At 33.0% G+C, this 17,427-nt stretch overlaps 2 protein-coding genes across 9 annotated transcripts; one reads left to right on the top strand and one right to left on the bottom strand.

Annotated features, from left to right (window-relative positions):
- Nucleotides 1–22: 22 nt before the first annotated feature.
- Nucleotides 23–14,690, bottom strand: LOC143180351 (uncharacterized). Of its 6 annotated transcripts, none has more exons than XM_076380015.1 (18): nucleotides 14,410–14,690; nucleotides 13,587–13,715; nucleotides 12,867–13,124; nucleotides 12,568–12,750; nucleotides 12,165–12,500; nucleotides 9,833–12,091; nucleotides 9,102–9,242; nucleotides 8,582–8,859; nucleotides 7,828–8,495; nucleotides 7,639–7,766; nucleotides 7,102–7,158; nucleotides 6,273–6,440; nucleotides 5,724–5,789; nucleotides 5,153–5,467; nucleotides 1,446–5,090; nucleotides 1,196–1,375; nucleotides 743–1,122; nucleotides 23–679 (listed from the first exon to the last, which is right to left on the bottom strand). In XM_076380015.1, exons 1-18 carry the CDS (start codon nucleotides 14,470–14,472, stop codon nucleotides 559–561), a joined length of 9,375 nt encoding a protein of 3,124 aa, XP_076236130.1. In that variant the 5' UTR covers nucleotides 14,473–14,690; the 3' UTR covers nucleotides 23–558. The 6 variants fall into 6 exon arrangements, with proteins under 6 accessions (XP_076236130.1, XP_076236131.1, XP_076236134.1 ...); XM_076380016.1 differs by having other exon boundaries at nucleotides 7,102–7,155; XM_076380019.1 differs by lacking the exon at nucleotides 5,724–5,789.
- Pch2 (pachytene checkpoint 2 protein) lies at nucleotides 867–17,105 on the top strand. 3 transcript variants are annotated; one of them, XM_076380029.1, is made up of 7 exons: nucleotides 867–995; nucleotides 14,992–15,192; nucleotides 15,412–15,568; nucleotides 15,636–15,827; nucleotides 15,911–16,138; nucleotides 16,228–16,575; nucleotides 16,641–17,105. In XM_076380029.1, exons 2-7 carry the CDS (start codon nucleotides 15,143–15,145, stop codon nucleotides 16,935–16,937), a joined length of 1,272 nt encoding a protein of 423 aa, XP_076236144.1. In that variant the 5' UTR covers nucleotides 867–995; nucleotides 14,992–15,142; the 3' UTR covers nucleotides 16,938–17,105. The 3 variants fall into 3 exon arrangements, with proteins under 3 accessions (XP_076236144.1, XP_076236145.1, XP_076236143.1); XM_076380028.1 differs by having other exon boundaries at nucleotides 880–995; nucleotides 14,900–15,192; XM_076380030.1 differs by lacking the exon at nucleotides 14,992–15,192 and having other exon boundaries at nucleotides 868–995; nucleotides 16,641–17,104.
- Nucleotides 17,106–17,427: the final 322 nt, after the last annotated feature.

Below are 17,427 nucleotides of genomic sequence, written 5' to 3'. Positions count from 1 at the left end.
TATTAATCAATTCCTCTCTCACTGATCTCATAAAAAATCATTTCACGTTTTATTCACGATATAAAAACATACAGATTATTAATAAATAAATACTAGGTACTTATTACAATTTACAAGGCACAGGTCTGTATCCTTAGAAGGACTAATAGTAGTACGCTTAAAAGTAGTCTATCGTAACTTTGGTAAAAGACGATAAATCAGCACGTATATCTAGCACTACTATATTCACTCACGTCAAAATTGTTTGATAATGTAATGATACTGAAATGAATAGCACACCATAAAAGGCTTAACGCGTGTTCAACAATTATATAATTTCTATATTATACGTCTATATACACTCTGTAAAAAAAACTACACGAAAGAGGAGATAAAATTTCAACAAAATCTCTGGTCAAAAATGTTCGGCTCCAAGTTGGTGATACAAATGGAAACGACAATCCTTTGCAAGCCTTACATTTAATCACCGGTATTTAAAAACACGACATTTCAATCACAGTCTCCGAGTACATTTCACGCTCGTGTCTTAACGCTTATAGGACTTAGATGTGCGTAATACTATTCAGGGATAATCGGACGACTTGCAGTCTCCGCCATTGCTAAACCTAGTGTCTGTTGAATGTTCCTTAACCTTTGATAATACTGTTCAAGCGCGAATCCGTCGAAACCACAGTCCCCGCTAAAAATAGAGTATAATGAGTATATATTAAACTCGATGTTCCATCACAACTTATATACTTACTTTGTAGTAAATCTATCTCGAACGGGTGGCGAATGATTCATAGTTACTTTTTGCACTGGCATAAATGACTGATCCGCGTTCCATAATAACGTCGTAACTCCTATTCGTTTACCAGTAGTCCACCTCAGAATCAACCATTTCATTCTGTGTATGCTAATTAGAACCAAGACTGCACTCTTGAAACGTACTTTTGGTGATTTACGATTGCGGCCCGCGATAGTGTATGATCTTTGTTCTTTAGTCAGTTGAGCAAGTACGGTTAAAGTATTTTCTTCAGAGAGCTGATAACCACCCACAATACCTAATAAATAACGTTTCTGATACATTAAAGCTTTACGCCTACTATCCGCTCGCAAGTACTTCCCATAGAAATGGTGCAACTGTGGAACAATTAATATTGCAAGTAAATATAAAAAATAAATGAGATAATGATATCGTATAATAAGTAGTTACTTTGTCCATATAATCTCCGCTTTGAGTATTTACATCTCGAGGACCTCTACTTTGCTTTACTTGAGCTTCGAGTAATTTCACTCGTTGACTAAGCTGCTCCTTTTCCTCTCGTGCTTTTATGAGCTTCTCTTGAAGCACACACCTTTCATGCGCGTATTTTTCGTTAGAATCACTAAGATCCTGGTATTCAAAAAAATTAGTTAATAAATATAGTACATATAATAGTTCAAAGAAGTGTATCATTAAATACCTTAATTTTTTGTATGTACTTTGTTGGGTCATTCTTATCAGTTGGAGATCGACCCTTTAATTCTTTTGTAAGTTCTAATTCTCTCCTGGCAGACAATTTCAAGTCCTGTTGTAATTCAGCTATTATGTCCCTTAATTTTTTTTCTTCTTCTTTGATATCAGCCAGATTTTTAAGAAGATTGGTTTCCCTTTCTTTCAAAATTGCTATAGTTTCAGTTAATTTTATCTCACGTTCAACAGATTCTGTCAGTTCTCTCTTTGACTGTTTCATATCAGCTTCTAAATCCATCATAACTTCTCTAGCATTGTTAATTTCTCGTCTCAATCCTTTAAGCTCATTATGTTCACTAGTTCTCTGTTCCTGCCTTCTCATTTCCGCGTCAGTCATGGTCTTAATTCTTTTTTGTAACCACTCGCATTCTTCTTCCCTTGCTTTCAGTTCTTCTTTGGTACGTCTGAGATCAGTTTGCAGATGATCCTTGACTCCTTCAACCAGAGCCAAACTACTTATCAACTTTTCTTTCTCCTCGACTTCTACCTCTAACTGTTTTTTAAATTGACTCTTCTCCATCTGCAATTTTCTGAGAGCATCCTTTAACTCTGCGTTATTTCGTTCTTCCTTTTCATAAGTTTCCATGAGTAACAAATACTTTTTACGCTCAGTTTCTAGAAGATCTGTAAGTTGTGGCAAATCGTCCGATTTTTGAGACTGTTCATGATCTTTCGTCAAACTCAATTGCATTTCTAAAGTTTTATGTTCTTGTCTTAGCACGGAGAGCTCATTGCGAAGCTTTGCCTCATTATCCAAGGATATTTTCAATTTGTTCTGAAGGAATTCAATTAGCTCAGAATACTGAACATGTCCAGACTGCATTGATCTATGTTCTTTTTCGATTTGAATTTTTAACGTCCGAACTAGATTTTTCTCAGAAGTTAATTCCTCATCAAGTTTTGCAACTTTTTTACATTCTTCAGTTAAGTCTGATTTAAGTTGGAAGATACGACCTTCGTACTCTGCAATCTGGCACTTAAGCATTCCTCTCTCAATCTCTAGATCGTCCTTTAGTTTTCTTAATTCCTCATTGATCTTGTTTGCCTGATCTAACTTCATTTTTAAATCCATAAATCTTTGAGTGTCTTCTTCATTACTACGGGGTCGAGTTTGTCTTTCTTCTTTACATATATTAACGTCCCTATCACTTTCAATGACACACATGATTTGTCTATCTAAATGCGCTGACAAATTCAACTCTCGCTGCACCATATCTTCAATATCAATGTCATCCTGCGATCGCTGTGCAGGTAATTTCAACTCGGACAATTCTTTACTGAGTTTCTCCACCATGCTCTTCAATTCTGCATTCAGTTTTCGTTCATCCTTCAGCTTTTTTCTTAGTTCCACTACATTTCCAGATTCCTTCATCTTATTCTGTATAGTTTCCAATGCTCTGTGCAAACTCTTACTATCATCACTCATTTGACGTATAACTTTATCCTTCTCCTTTAAGTATTCCTGCAAGTGATGTATCTCTTGATCTTTCTCATTGGACGGTGAAGATGTTCCCGAAAAACTGGAGCGCCTAGCCATTTCTTCTAATCGTCTGATAATTTGATCTCTATTGTTCAGACCTTCCGTCAATCTTTGAATTTCATTCTGGTACTCCATAATTTCCTGCTTCAACAATTGATACTTGGTCTTATATTCGTACAGCTGTTTGTTCTCATTTTCTATTTCTATATTACGTGTTTGAATGGTTTCAATTGTGATGTCTTTCTCAAGAATTGCATCCCTCAGATTCTGCAATTCTTTCATCTTCTCATGCAATAAGGTAGAGTACTTTTTAACTTGTTCCTGTTCCTTCTCCTTAATGTCCTCTTTCAATCTTGTATTCTCCGAGTTTAATTCCATTATAATTTTCTCATTTACCTGCATTTTACTCTTCTGCTCTTCAATCTCTTCGTTTCTTATTTTAAGAACATTCTCCACCTCTTCCAAATCTTTCTTTATTTTATTCTCGGATACCCGGGATAATTCGTACTGGTTTTGGTAAAAACATTTATCCCTCGTAAGCGTCTCAACTACCTCCTTGAATTCCTGCTGTAGTTCGTCATATAGTTTTTGTAAAATAATCAAATCTGCCTCGCGTTTGTCCAGAACTAAAGACTTCACCTGTAATTCTTCTCTCAAAACTTGTAATTGATTTTCCAAATTCTCTACCTCTTTGATCGATTCGTTAATGGATGTTTGCGTGTGTTTCATAGAAGTAACATGCAACTTGCTACTACTTTCGTGTGTATCACTAGTTTGTAATTGACGATTGACAGTTTCTTTTCCTGGAAGATTATTTGCCTTAAGACTCCCCTGTTTCGATTGTGAGACAAGATCAGTTTCATCCGTTGAAGCATTGTCTTCCGAAGTTTTCGACTCGGATTCACTATGTAACAAATCTATCGCTATGGACTGCTGATTACACATGCCTGATAGACTTTGAGAATGAGAGCCTAGATCCAATGGAGGTACTTGTAAACCCATTTTCGTGGTGTTTACTAAAGGTGCGAAGGAGTCCTCTATGTTCTTAGAGAATGCAGGTGAACTGATAACTTTAAAGGTGGATACATTAGGCAATATTGAAGTTGCATTCGCTCCTCGAATGGCTTCTGTTGTCTCCTCACATTCTGAGTGAATAGATAGGATATCGCTTAAAGTACGGGCACTATTCTTTGGTTCCAGTTGTCGTATCAGTTCTCGCAGCTGCGTCTCGTCCAAGTTCAAGGAAGAATACAATTCAAGTTGTTTTTCTTTCTTGGACAACTGTTCTTTCAAATGATCTATTTCCTCATTTTTATCAGCCAGCATACTGTCTATCAATCGTGGTAGTTCTAACTGAGCGTGTTCTTGAACACCAACCTTTGCCTGTAGTATCTTCTTTTCTTCCTCGATAACTTCCAAGTGTTCCTTCAGCTTTTGGATCGTTGCACTTTCTACCTGCACAACATTTGCTATTTCTGCTTCCTTCTCTTGTAATAATTGACTGACCCTGTCCAATTGATTCCTCATGTCTTTCAACTCCAAGTCTTTATCGGCGATAGTCCGTTCTAAAGATTGGAACTTCGTATTAGCTTCGTGAAGCTGCAATTCTAAACGAGACGTAGCCTGTCTTTGAGCAAACGGAGCGCTCTGCTTATGTTGTTCCAAACGACCACGCATCGCTTCTATTTGGAACAATTGCTCGGAAGCAGTTTGCTGCAAAATCTCCTGCTCTGCTTGCAATTCTTCATTTTGATTCTTGAGAGAATTCACTTGCATTTCCAAGTCTTTGATCCTCTTAAACGCGACCTCTTCGGCTCTAGCATGTTTCGTCATTTTCTCTTTAAGTTTCAGCAGTTGGTCTAAGGGCAACATCGGGGGTGCAGTAGGGTCATCTGGAGTTGGACATCGGGAGGCATCTAATTGTTCCCTAATAGAAACATCTTCGCTTGGTTGGCTTAAGCTTAAATTAGAGCTACACATGTGAGCAGATTCCAGATCTTTGATTCTTTTGTCTAACTGATTTTGCATATCACACAGTTCCATCTTCATCTGCTTGAGTGCAGAAGAATTCACGTTGAACTGTTCAGAACTTAACTTATGTTTTCTTAATTCCTCCTATAAAATCAATGTTTCAAGTAATGTACTGCAAAATAGTTTGCGTTTTCGTTGAAACTTACCTGTAAGTGATTAATGTGTTCATTAAGATGTTTACTTTCACTGCTCATTTTAATGGCATCTAACTCTTGGACTAATTCTTGCTGGTTTTTAGTTTGAGCAGCGATCACTGTTTCTAATTGATTGATTTGAAGCTGCAAAGATTCTTCCTTTTCAGTTTTTATTTGCAGCTGTTGCTCCAAGTCAGTGATAATTTCTCTTAGCACCCAAATTTTGTCAATAGCTGCTTTCAGTTCACTCTCAGTTTCTATCTTCTTGGCTTCTGTATCTGACATAAGAGAGGACATCTCTCTCATCTGAGACTCAAGAGCCTCCACCTAAATTACATCCAAGTCCTTGTAGAAATTTTATAATTTTTAAACTAGTCTAATTATCCACGACCATTCCTAATTGCAAAAAGCGCCATCGACATATAAAGCGTACAAATATAGTAAATACTTTATTAAAAGTATCATTATATTAATTCACCTTCCAAACCAATAAATCCATGCATAAAAATTTTTATTTTATTTATATTCTATATATCTGAAATGATAAGTGAACATATTTAACTTTACAATAAATACCACTCACAGCTGCATTGATGCCAGATGCTTGAAGCACAGGAACCTCTGACGTTGGTTCAGGTGATAGCGTACACTGCTTCGTGCGATAAACAGAAAACCAAAACCAGAGTGCAGGGAAACTCGTGTTAATACAATTAGTGAAAATGCGTGTTAAAAGCTCTTAATTCTAATGTAGAGAGAGATAATAACGATTATGAAAACAAAATTCCCCACAAATGATTTATTAGTTTAATTACTTTCATGTATTTATATGGCGAGTAAAGATTAAAAAAACAATCCAAAGTGAATGAAAATGATTAGTTAAAAAGTTTAGCTCTTATACCTGAAGTTTAAGTAATGAATTAATTATACTGGATCGAAAATATAATTAGATATTCAAATCAAAAAATTTCCACGAAAACCAGACACCTTGGATACATACAAAGTTTTAAGTTCATATTATAGATGATTTGTTATACAATCATCATTGTAATGTATTCAGACGCGCTTCAAGACCGCGACCACCTTTATTTCTTATTATTTAATTATAAAAGCTATAATATGTTTTTATACTCACCTCTGATGTAATGCGCAGATCACGTTCTTTTTCGCGATCTCGCTCTTTAAGCTGTTCCTGTAAAAGATGAATTTGTCGTGCGACTTCATCTCTTTCAATTTCTCTCTCACTTGCCTGTTCGTCAAGGAATTTACGAGTTGCTTTCAGTTGCTTGTCCGCGGCCTCGATCTACACAATATTTTCTTCCTTTTAGAATTAGCAACAAAATCAACTTACAAAAGAAATTGAAAATAAAAAAATATGAAACTAATCAAATAACGAAACAAACAATTTAACGGCTTTAGTTTAAAAATTTGTTTACATTCACACTAATACGCACACAATTTTTATCAATATAACACATTTGTTATAAAATGTATTAAAGAAATGCACAATCAAATTTAAATAAATTATTAAAAGAAAATATTAGTTTGTAACTGAAAAGTAAAGAAGATCACAATAAACGCTATAAAAATATGTGCTAATGTGCATAGAAGACTCAGCAAACAAGTATTAAAAAGGTTCTTCATAACTCTTGTACCTTATTATTTGTTCTATCAAAAATGGAGAACAGTTATCACAATTTTTTAGAATTTTTAATTAATTTCTAGTGTTACTTATGCACATGCAAAAAGAGAATAAGTAAAGATGCACCATAGTTATACATGCCGTGAGTAATTGTTGGGATAATACTGTTATTAAAATGACACCAAAGGCTTAATATTTCTTCAGAACAAATTAAAATTTATAACATAGTTAATTCACCGTTGAAAACTACGCAGATGCGGTTAATGATACGATTAACTTACGGAGCAGCTTGTATAATAGTATTAGTAATTCTATAATTTACCTTTCGGCAGCAAACCCTGTGAATGTATGGGGGAGGAGTAGGTTCTAAAGGCACCTGCTGGCAAGATAACAGAACGCCAATCAATTCTTTAAAACTGCATCACAGAGCCACGCAATTTAACCTGTTGTACTTTTTTCATCACAATATACGTACTTTTTTAATAGACTTTGATATAAATTTTTTACTAGATTTTTAGCTACCTGATTAAAACTGCATCTATTCGTTAAAATACTTTTCTTTAAATGATAATAAGTTAGTACATCATTCGATTGACTTTGATTTAATAACAGACAAATAATAAAACTCAACACAATAAAAAAAACGTGATTTCACTATTCACTACATACAAAATTTTGTGCATTGTATGAATATTAAGCTCATAGATACAGATGAAACATCAAAATAATAAACTACCAGAAACAACTCGTATTCAATATGCAATACACCACAACTTTTTTTTATATAGCATACCATATTTATATGTAATGAAAATTCATGCAATTAGTGCAATTGATGGAAAATATATCCCAAGTTTACCTGTTGCTGCAAGTCTTCTTTCTCTCGTTTCGCATCTTCCATTAACTTATCACCTTGTCTACAAAATTCTTCTATCAATTGCAGTGAATCCGTAAAATCTCCTCCTCCATTTGATAACATTTGTCTCACTGAAAAATTACTTATAATTTAAAAGAATCTTGATTAATAATTTAAATTCACAATGTTTACCTTTTTCTTGTAACTGTGAAAAATCTTGAAGAATTATATCACTACCAACTTCGTCATTTTCTCCATACCCTTCTGTTATGATTTCTTTCTTATTCTCTGCATTGATTAGCTTCCTTTGAAAATCTAGAATAGTAAGTTTCAGTTGCTCAGTTTCTTCTTGATAGCTTATTATCAGAGATTCTGCTTGACGCAGTTTCAAATTGAGTTCTTCATTTGTTTTATTTATTTTCATAACTTCTTTCGAAAGTGTACTACTACGACGTTCTTCAGCAGCAAACAATGAAGTACCAAGAATTTCAGCACTCTCAGACTTTAAACGTTGCACACAACTGTTCAATTCTTGTTTTAATTTTTCTGTCATATCATCGGTTTCTTCTAATATCGTTTGTAAGGTATCTGTATCACTATTTATTATAGAAGCTATCTCGGTACTTTGAGGTGCGAAATGAACTCTGAGCGTAGGATTAGGTTGACCTTTTTTTAATTCATTAAGTTTTGATTTTTCAATTTCTTCGGTTTGTACTGTCTTTTCATCGCTATCACATAATTTTCTTTTTAGAACTTCGTTAATAAATGTATTATTTACTTCTTCTTCACATATGATAAAGTATTTTATCAATTCCTCGACCAATACTTTAAGAGTGGCACATGTCTTATTCAAGCTGATTCTGTTTGATAAAAATGCAAGTAATTACTTGATAAGTATGCAATAACATTTATAAAAATCATTAATTATATTTTATAATTTCAATACCTTTCTTCCATAGTCTTACACTTCATGATCTTATCAGCATCTTGTTTCCTATCATGCGGAGCAACCGACTTCCTGATGTTATTAAGCTCTTCTTGATGACGATCGATCATTCTAGCTACATTCTTAGAGTGCTCTTCTTTTAAGCGATGTACCTCTGCAGCATGAGTTTCTTTCAATAGCTGTATTTCACGTTTTGCATTGCTGGTAAGCTTATCACGCAATTCTAGCAGTTCTGACGGCCAATTGTCTTCTGCATCCGACTCGACTGTCAAGAGTGCCTATTTAATAAATGACAACATAAGAATACTTTTTTTTATTACTCAGTTAAAATAGAAGAAACCTATAACTAGAATGAACTGTCTTTGTTCTTTCTTGCATTCAATAAATGCATAGTAATGCTATGAAATTTTTTCTCATTGATCACCTTTCAAGATTTGAGAAAACATTAAATATCAAGGCATTACCATACCTCTTCATACTTCTCCCACTATACAATTCGTGTGTCTAAGTTTAAAGCTACCTGAATCTGTTCTTGAAGCGCATTGACTATATCCAATTTAGCTAGCGCGATCTGTTCTTCCAATTGATGGTTGTAGGCCGCTCGCAGTTGCGTTAATTCACCGTTTTCCAACGCACCCGCATCCCATTCTGTTTGACAATGCTGCATGCACACATATGTGGTCACACAATAGCATGTTAGTTACAAGAGGAATGATACATCACGATTCTATTTAGTTAATAAAAAAACATTTAATGTTTACAGTTGAAAATTGGTACTCAACTACAAATTGATTGAAAGGTATTCTATGACGTTTTCAAAGCTAAAACAAATTATGCACTAAAACTATTTGCAACTTAAATAAATGGAGCTGTCCTACTTTAAAGAAAAAATCATTAGAAAAATAACTAAACAGACATATGGACTACATTCACAGTGGACTGGAATATCATGCATTCCTTTGAACTGAACTATTGACAGCTTTCTTCTTTTACAATAAGCATACAGTGCCTTTCTCTAATGAAATAACACATTCCAAAACTGAAATGCAATCTAATGAAAAAATATAGCGAGAGAGTAAATAAAAGAATTTTCATGTCTATTAGTATGTAACAAATATTTATATAATGTTGGAAGCAGCTTTCTCACACAGAAAAAAGTATTCAACATTTAATACAGAAAATAATACACATAAAGTGCGTTAATTACACAAATAGAAAGTGCACTTAGACATATTCAAAGATTGAACTTACCTGGTTTATCATGTTCCGCAGAAATTCATGTCTCTCTTTTCTTCTGTTCTCGTACAATTCTTTTTCATACTTATTTTTCTGATCTTCTAATACTTTCTCATAATGTAGTTTTATTTCTTGCACTTCAATTATTTTATTTTGTAGTTCTTGCTGTAAAGCTTTCATATTTGAGTCATAGTCTAATTCTAATTTACTCAAACCAGTAAGATTATTACTATTGTTCTTTAATTGATCATCGCCCAATGGAGAAGCAACTCTTGAGCTACGTTCAGAAATATTTGAAGCATTTAAACAATCTCCAGCACCTCCAAAGTATAAACCCTCGGTTAAATCTGCGATCTCGCTATCATTATCAGACATTTTCTTTGATTGCTGGCTGAATATCTCCTCAGAATATTGTTTCTCCATTAGCAAACACTTTTGCTCAAAGTATGTTCGCAGTTCTTCCATTTCTTTTGCATGTCGCGTCTCTAATTCAGTTTTCAAATCATGCAACTCGGTTGTACCTTCTTTCACGCCTAGCACCAATGACTGCACTTTCCTAATTTCTGACGCAGTTTCAGCTTTTATAGCACTTATTTGTTCATCATGAACGCAAATCAGCGCTTCGATTTCCTTACGCAAGGATTCTTTTTCAGCTCTCAATTGATTTACAGATTCTTTTAACAAATGCACGTTCTCCAGTTTTTTCTTCAAGTCTCTGTTTTCTTCCATTACACCTTCTTTTTCAGTAGACAAATTTTCTGAAAGTGTAGTATAATGACTTAATTTATTTTTAATTTCGTCGTAATCAGCCTGTTTCTCTACTAAGTATTCCAATTCTTTTAACAATTTTTCGTTTTCTTCTGAAACTGAATCATATTTTGCTTGCAACATACTTGTGTTATTCAAATCTTCGTTCTTTTCATACAAAAACTTATCAGTATCCTTTGTTTGATTGTGTGTTGTATTCATAGAATCATTTGCAACACTACCTAATTTAAATTGCTTCAGTAAGGCACTGTTGTAACTAGATATCGGTACAGAAACATCAAGTTTACTCTCATTTAACGATAGTGTTTGATTTAACTTTTGTTCCACCTCTGCGCATTGAGCCCATGCAATGGCTAAACCATTTTTCAGCTGTTGACATTCATCTTCTGACTTTTTCAGTTTCTCTGCCAAGTCATGTAATTTCTTCAATGATTCTGTTAATTCTGTCTCCTTTTGTTCAAGAGTAGTTTTCAATTGTTTAATTTCTTGTTGATCCTCTTCAGCTTTATGTAATAAATCGGTAATAGCATCTTTCTGACTAGACAATTTGTTCTCCTCATTACCTTGCAAAGAACGACTATCTAAATCATTTTTTTTCAGTAAACTAAGCTCGGATTTGTACTTATCGCACATATTCTTCATATCTTTTAACTGTTTTTCGTATGATTTTTTATTAAGATTTGCTTGTTCTAACTCTTCCTTTGTCTTACGGACATCATTTTCAAGACCTTCGATTCTAAGGACTAGAAGTTTTTCTAATTCTGCTTTCTCTTCGAGTTTTTGCCTCGTCACTTGATATTGTATTGCCATTTCGTCCAGTGTTTGGTAACTGGTTTCGTTTAGTTCGCTCAATGTGCTAGCATTTATACCACTTAATCTGGACAAGGATTTCTCTAAATCATAAATTCTATTGCTCAATGTTCGTTCATGAGCTTGACTATTTTCGATCAGTGATTGGGCTGCAGAATACCTTGATGATAGATCATCTAGTTTGAATTTCAAACTTTCATTCTCCTCCTTCAATACAGCAGCGTTCGACAAAGCCTGTTCCAAAGAACGTTCGATACTTTCTTTTGATTCTAAAACCGCAGTCGCAGCAATATATTTTGAAGTCATATCTTCTAATTGGAGCTTGTGTAACTTGATCTGTTCACCTAACATTTCTTTCTCCTTTTGATGGTCCAAATCTTGTATGTGTCGCATATTATCAGATTGTATTTTTAACTCGTTTAATTTTGACTTATACTGATTCAATTCAGCTTGCGCTGTCTGTTGAGACTCAGAACGATTTACTAATTCCAGTTTCAAAGCCTCAACAGTTTTCTTATAATGAGCTAATTGCACTTGGAATATCGAAAGTTCTTTTGCGTGCCTAGTCTCTAAATCAGGTAATTCTTTATTTAAACGATCAGCCAGATTTTTATTTTCCTCCTTTAATTGTTTCAAACGTTCTTCGTATTTCTCTTGAATATTCATTATTTCCGTTTCATGCTTCGTAGTCAAATCCTAAAAGAATAGTAACAGTGATTTATTTAAGACTATTAATAAAAAAAGATGTTATCTAATATATATTACATACTTTTAATTCCTGCTGATGACGTGCAGTATTCGTATTTGTTTCGGCCGTAAATTTTTCTAAAATGTGCTGCATATCCTGTTTTATTTTATCAACGCGTGATTCATATTGTTTCTGTTGCTTTAAAGTTTCCGCAATATTTAAATTTTTATCAGCCGCTCCCAAACGAATCTGTTCATTTAAATTATTTATTTGCAATTTATAATCATTGATTTCAGCATTTCGTGTTTCCTTCTCCATTTCTAAAGTCTGTACATGTTCTTGAATTTGAGATAATTGACCGTTCAATTTTTGTATTATCGACCTTTGATCACTTAATGTGGTTTCTAGAGCATAAATCTAAAAAAAATTAATTTTTATGAGTATTTTAGAACTTTTTATTTGTAATTTATACAAAAGTACTTACCTTTTCTTGTAAATTCATATTATTACTGGAAGTAGCATTATCTTTGATAGGTATTTGAATAGCATTCAAAGAGTTCAATTGTGCAACAAGATTATCTCTAGTGGATAATGCTTGTTGCAAAGACCATGTCAATTCTTCTATCAAATTATCACGCTTATTTATTGCTTTTTCAAATTCCTGCAACTGTTTCACAAAAATAAAACACAATACATGACTGTCAGTATATAATGTGTACAAAAAAAAAAAAGCAATTTTCAAATGTCAGTTCATGTATGTATAAACCGTCAATATTAACGTACTTTTGTGTAATACAAAGATATCCTATCTCTGCCATGTATGCTACTATTTTGACTTTGTGAAGAATTGGGAGATGATGCTTCTGCTCTTAAATGATCAATCTCTGCATGCAGTGCTTCCACTATGGCTTCCTTTCCTTGTAGTAACTCTTCCAATTGAGCTACTCTTCCTGCAAGTCCCTCTAAGTCACCATCTGCCTCTCCTTCACTCATGCTGACACTACTTTGCGTTATATCCCTTGACGAAACACCCTCATGTACCTATATTTCATAGAAATTATATTTTTATCAGTTCCTGTAAATTCTGTACAGATAAATGTACAAAGTCAAAATATATGTACTGTAATTCCTCAGTTTAGTAAAACCTTTGAATTTTAATAATATTCTAGAATAATTTTTTAGGTTTTAAGTGTTAAAATTGATTATTTATTATTGATCACTTCTACCAAGAATTGTACTGTTAATATCATTATAAATGGAACTCAAAATCATTTAAATTATACCATCATTAATTTCACTTTTATTCAGAAATAATTAATACATAATATTCAATACGTATTGAAGCTTATCTCATTTTTGTTGTGTCCAGGTAATTATACAGATTTGTTAATATTTGAACTATTTTTAAACTTTTAAACATAGCAATGCAAATCTTTCAAAACTTAAAAAGGAACCAAAAATTAAGGAAATATTGTATAATCATTCCATGAAACCTATACTCACATAAGATTCTCTGTGTCCTATAGATTTATCAATGTGAAAAGATTCTTCATCAGAAGCCTCGTCTGTTTGACTATGACCTATTGCAGTACCTCTTGCTTTACTAGCCTTTTCTGCTTTATATTTCTCGAGCTAAAATAAAAATTTCATTTCAAGAATATATTAAAAAATTCAGATTGTACGTTGATATTCATTAATATAACATGACTTATGAAGAATGATACCACAAATAATTCATAAATTATTCATTTTAGAGAAAAATATTTACCTACAAATGTTACATGGATACAAAGATGTATACAACAATATCCTTTTTTTATATTATTTACATATCATACATTGAAAGATAATTTAAACTCTGTCTTGCAAACTTACTACATCACTTTCTAGATATTACAAGAATATCAATAATTAAATAAAAACTTATTTAGATACGAGAGCTATAAAATTAATATTCACAAAGATATTGTTATCTATGCTTTCACTCTAAAGATATACTTGCAATATTAAGCATTAACTTTAGATCCCACATAAATTTTACTCAAGTTTTATCGTTACTTCAATGTTTATGAAAACACATAGGATGTTTTATTTGAAAAATCTAATGTTTGTAGCTCTTAATATCTAAACAAGATAGAAAAATATATTTATTGTTACATCCTTTTCAAAACAGTGTAACGTCTTTTAGAACATTGCTATGTAACATAAATAATCTAAGAATCATATAAATCATCAAATCCAATAAATCACTCCATAGAATTGGGTAAAAATTATTCTCGAACACGACGAATTAATCTCAAACAAAGGAATAGATTTTAAGACCTACCATTTCTCTGCCCGCCTCCAAGGAGCGTCTTCTACGCTCATCGTCGTCCGATGCTTTGCTCATTTCATTAATAAAATCAGAAACAACGATTGTTCGATAACTATTAATAGTGAACAATCTTAATTGTTAATTGTCCAACGATCAGCAGCCCGATCGTCATCCACTACATCTCCAAACCATGCGTTTCAAACCTTCCAGCCAGATACGTTTTGACCGTTGTCGATTTATAAAAATACGAATTACTATAGCGTCCGGTACTGTACCATGGATCTTTTATGAGATAGATCGCGATCCATCCACAACACGTAACACCTTAACAAGCACTTCCGGACAAATTATACGGTACTATAACTTACTCAATGAATTCTGGTCGCAAAACCCTATGCGCATTAACGATTCAACCAATTGCATGAAAACGATAGGATGTTGGACCAATCTTAGATGTTTTCGAAAATATGTGATTGGTTAAAATAATATTACACGTGTGTAGCAAACGACCAGTGTTCATTGACGGAGCTGTATACTATAGCTTCATTCATTGGGAACCAGGCATGAGCTTTCTCTTTTCCTCTCGTGCAACAGTTGGAAACACCTGCATAATCAATTTCAAATAGTGGTTCAAATTGATGTAAAATTTCTGCGTACATACATACGTCGTTTTGCACGGAAATTGATACAATACGGTATTGGAATTTGTTCCGAAGTATTATAAGACACAAGGAGTAAAAGTAAAATGGAAGGATCAGATGTTCTACACGTGGAAATCTGTCAAAATATCGACAGGTATTGCCGGTCATTCGGCTTTGTTAACAAGAATTTGCATCTTTGATTTTGCAATAATCATTTCGTCTTTTTGTTTCACTCGATACATTTATTAAGCAGTTTTTACAGTATGTTAAAAAAATGTTAACTGAAACTCTTTTAAACTTCTTTATTGGTGTATTGATTGTTATAACTGGCGAATGTCTTTTCAATATGATTTATGTGGTATTTTATCTTCAGCATGTTGTCTAAAGATGAGATTGAAAAATTAGTATACGCAGAGATAAATGCACTCGAAGATATTATATTGGATACTGTTATGTATGGACAAGATCTCTCAAACAATACTTTAAAAATGCATGTCGATTCTATAATATGTTCTTCAAGTTATGGAGAGGTAATTCATTGAAAACTAAATGAATTTCTATAAAGGATTTTATTGAAACAATTTTCATGATTTACAGAGAAGTCACATGAAGGTACAAGGGGCTAGTTTAAAGTTTCATGTATATAGATTAACACAAGAGAATGCAGCAACAGAGACAATGCAGAATGATAGCGAAAATTTGCCAGTATCTTCGCATTGGATTTTACCTGCTAAAGAATTTCATTATCTGTGGGAAACCTTGTACTTTGATAGTCACATAAAAGAAGATGTTGGTTGAAGTTATTTTATTGCCAACACTTATAATGATTTTTGCAATGCATTTGGAAATGCAAATTGTTTACTTTCTTGCAGTTATTACACTTTGTGGAGACGTCAATGGTATTTTCAGACCACAACGTGAATTCTAATATCATAAGCTGGAATAAAGTAGTATTATTGCATGGGCCACCAGGTACTGGTAAAACAAGCTTGTGCAAAGCCCTTGCCCAAAAGATAGCTATCCGTTTAGGTGATCGTTTCACGCATGGTGAATTTGTTGAAATAAACAGTCATAGTCTGTTTTCAAAGTGGTTCTCAGAGGTAATGCTATAACTATAAAACAATTAAAATAACCTTTAAAAAATTGAATCAAACTCAACAGCCCAAGTTTAAATACTGACTATTTTCAGAGTGGAAAATTAGTTATGAAACTATTCAACGAAGTAAAAAGTCTTCTGGAGAATTCACAAGCACTGGTTTGCGTCCTAGTGGATGAAATAGAATCTTTAGCACATGTTCGTAAAGCATGTACCAATGGAGTAGAACCTACTGATTCTATAAGAGTGGTAAATGCTTTGTTAACACAGCTGGATCAAATAAAACAATACTCAAATGTGTTAATTCTGACAACTAGTAACTTGTCAGAGGCCATTGATTTAGCTTTCATTGATAGAGCAGACATAAAACAATATATTGGCCACCCGACTTATCAAGCCATATACAAAATTTATGCTTCGTGTCTCAAAGAATTAATGAGAGTAAGTGGATATATATTTTTAACATTCATTTTATAGAATATATAACTGATACATTTATGTTTTAGGTAAAACTTATGGAATCTGAAGAAATCTTTGACTTATCCCACTTAAAGAAACGGGGTTACGAAGAGAACCCTAACACAAAGAACAGTATTAAACTAATGGAACTCAGTCAAGAAAGTGTTGGTCTCAGTGGACGAATTTTGAGAAAAATTCCATTCTTAGCACATGCATTTTATTTGAGAACAAAAAAATGCACTTTGACTCGATTTCTAAGAGCCATGCATTTAGCTGTTACAAGACAGAAAGAAGAAGAAACTGAAGATATTATTGAAGCAATACAAAATTTGGAATACCTGTAAAATACGATCTCTTTGCTTTTTTAATATGTGAACGGGTTTTTATTTAGTATATGATAGCAGTATTATATTTATTTCATCATTTTTCTATGTGCATTATTTTTTAACATAAAAGATCCTAAGTTGTAACTACTATATTTTAGTACTTGTTTGTATCGAATATGTGCTTTCTTACTTTGTTATTTGTCCTTTCCATTAATCCTTAATATTATTTGAATTCTACTTTCATGTGTTTTATCGCTTTTATTAAAAATATTTAGGGACATAATTAAGTACAATGTATATTTACTAATTCATATAGATTTCAATATTATTCTCTGTAAGACATTATTACTTTTGGTTAACTTATATATACCTAATGTGAGCAAGTTAATTTGAAGTTGTGAAACGAATATCTATAATTCAATAGTGTATTCCTAGATACCTTTATATTTGAATCAAGTTCTTCAAAAATAGTATTTAAACCAGAGCTGTCCAAGCTCAACTTCATGGA

The sequence above is a fragment of the Calliopsis andreniformis genome, chromosome 6 (assembly GCF_051401765.1).
Source record: "Calliopsis andreniformis isolate RMS-2024a chromosome 6, iyCalAndr_principal, whole genome shotgun sequence".
In the NCBI taxonomy this organism is placed as follows: Eukaryota; Metazoa; Arthropoda; class Insecta; order Hymenoptera; family Andrenidae; genus Calliopsis; species Calliopsis andreniformis.
The sequence above is the reverse complement of the archived record's forward strand: the minus strand, read 5'-3'. Positions and strand labels throughout refer to the sequence as shown.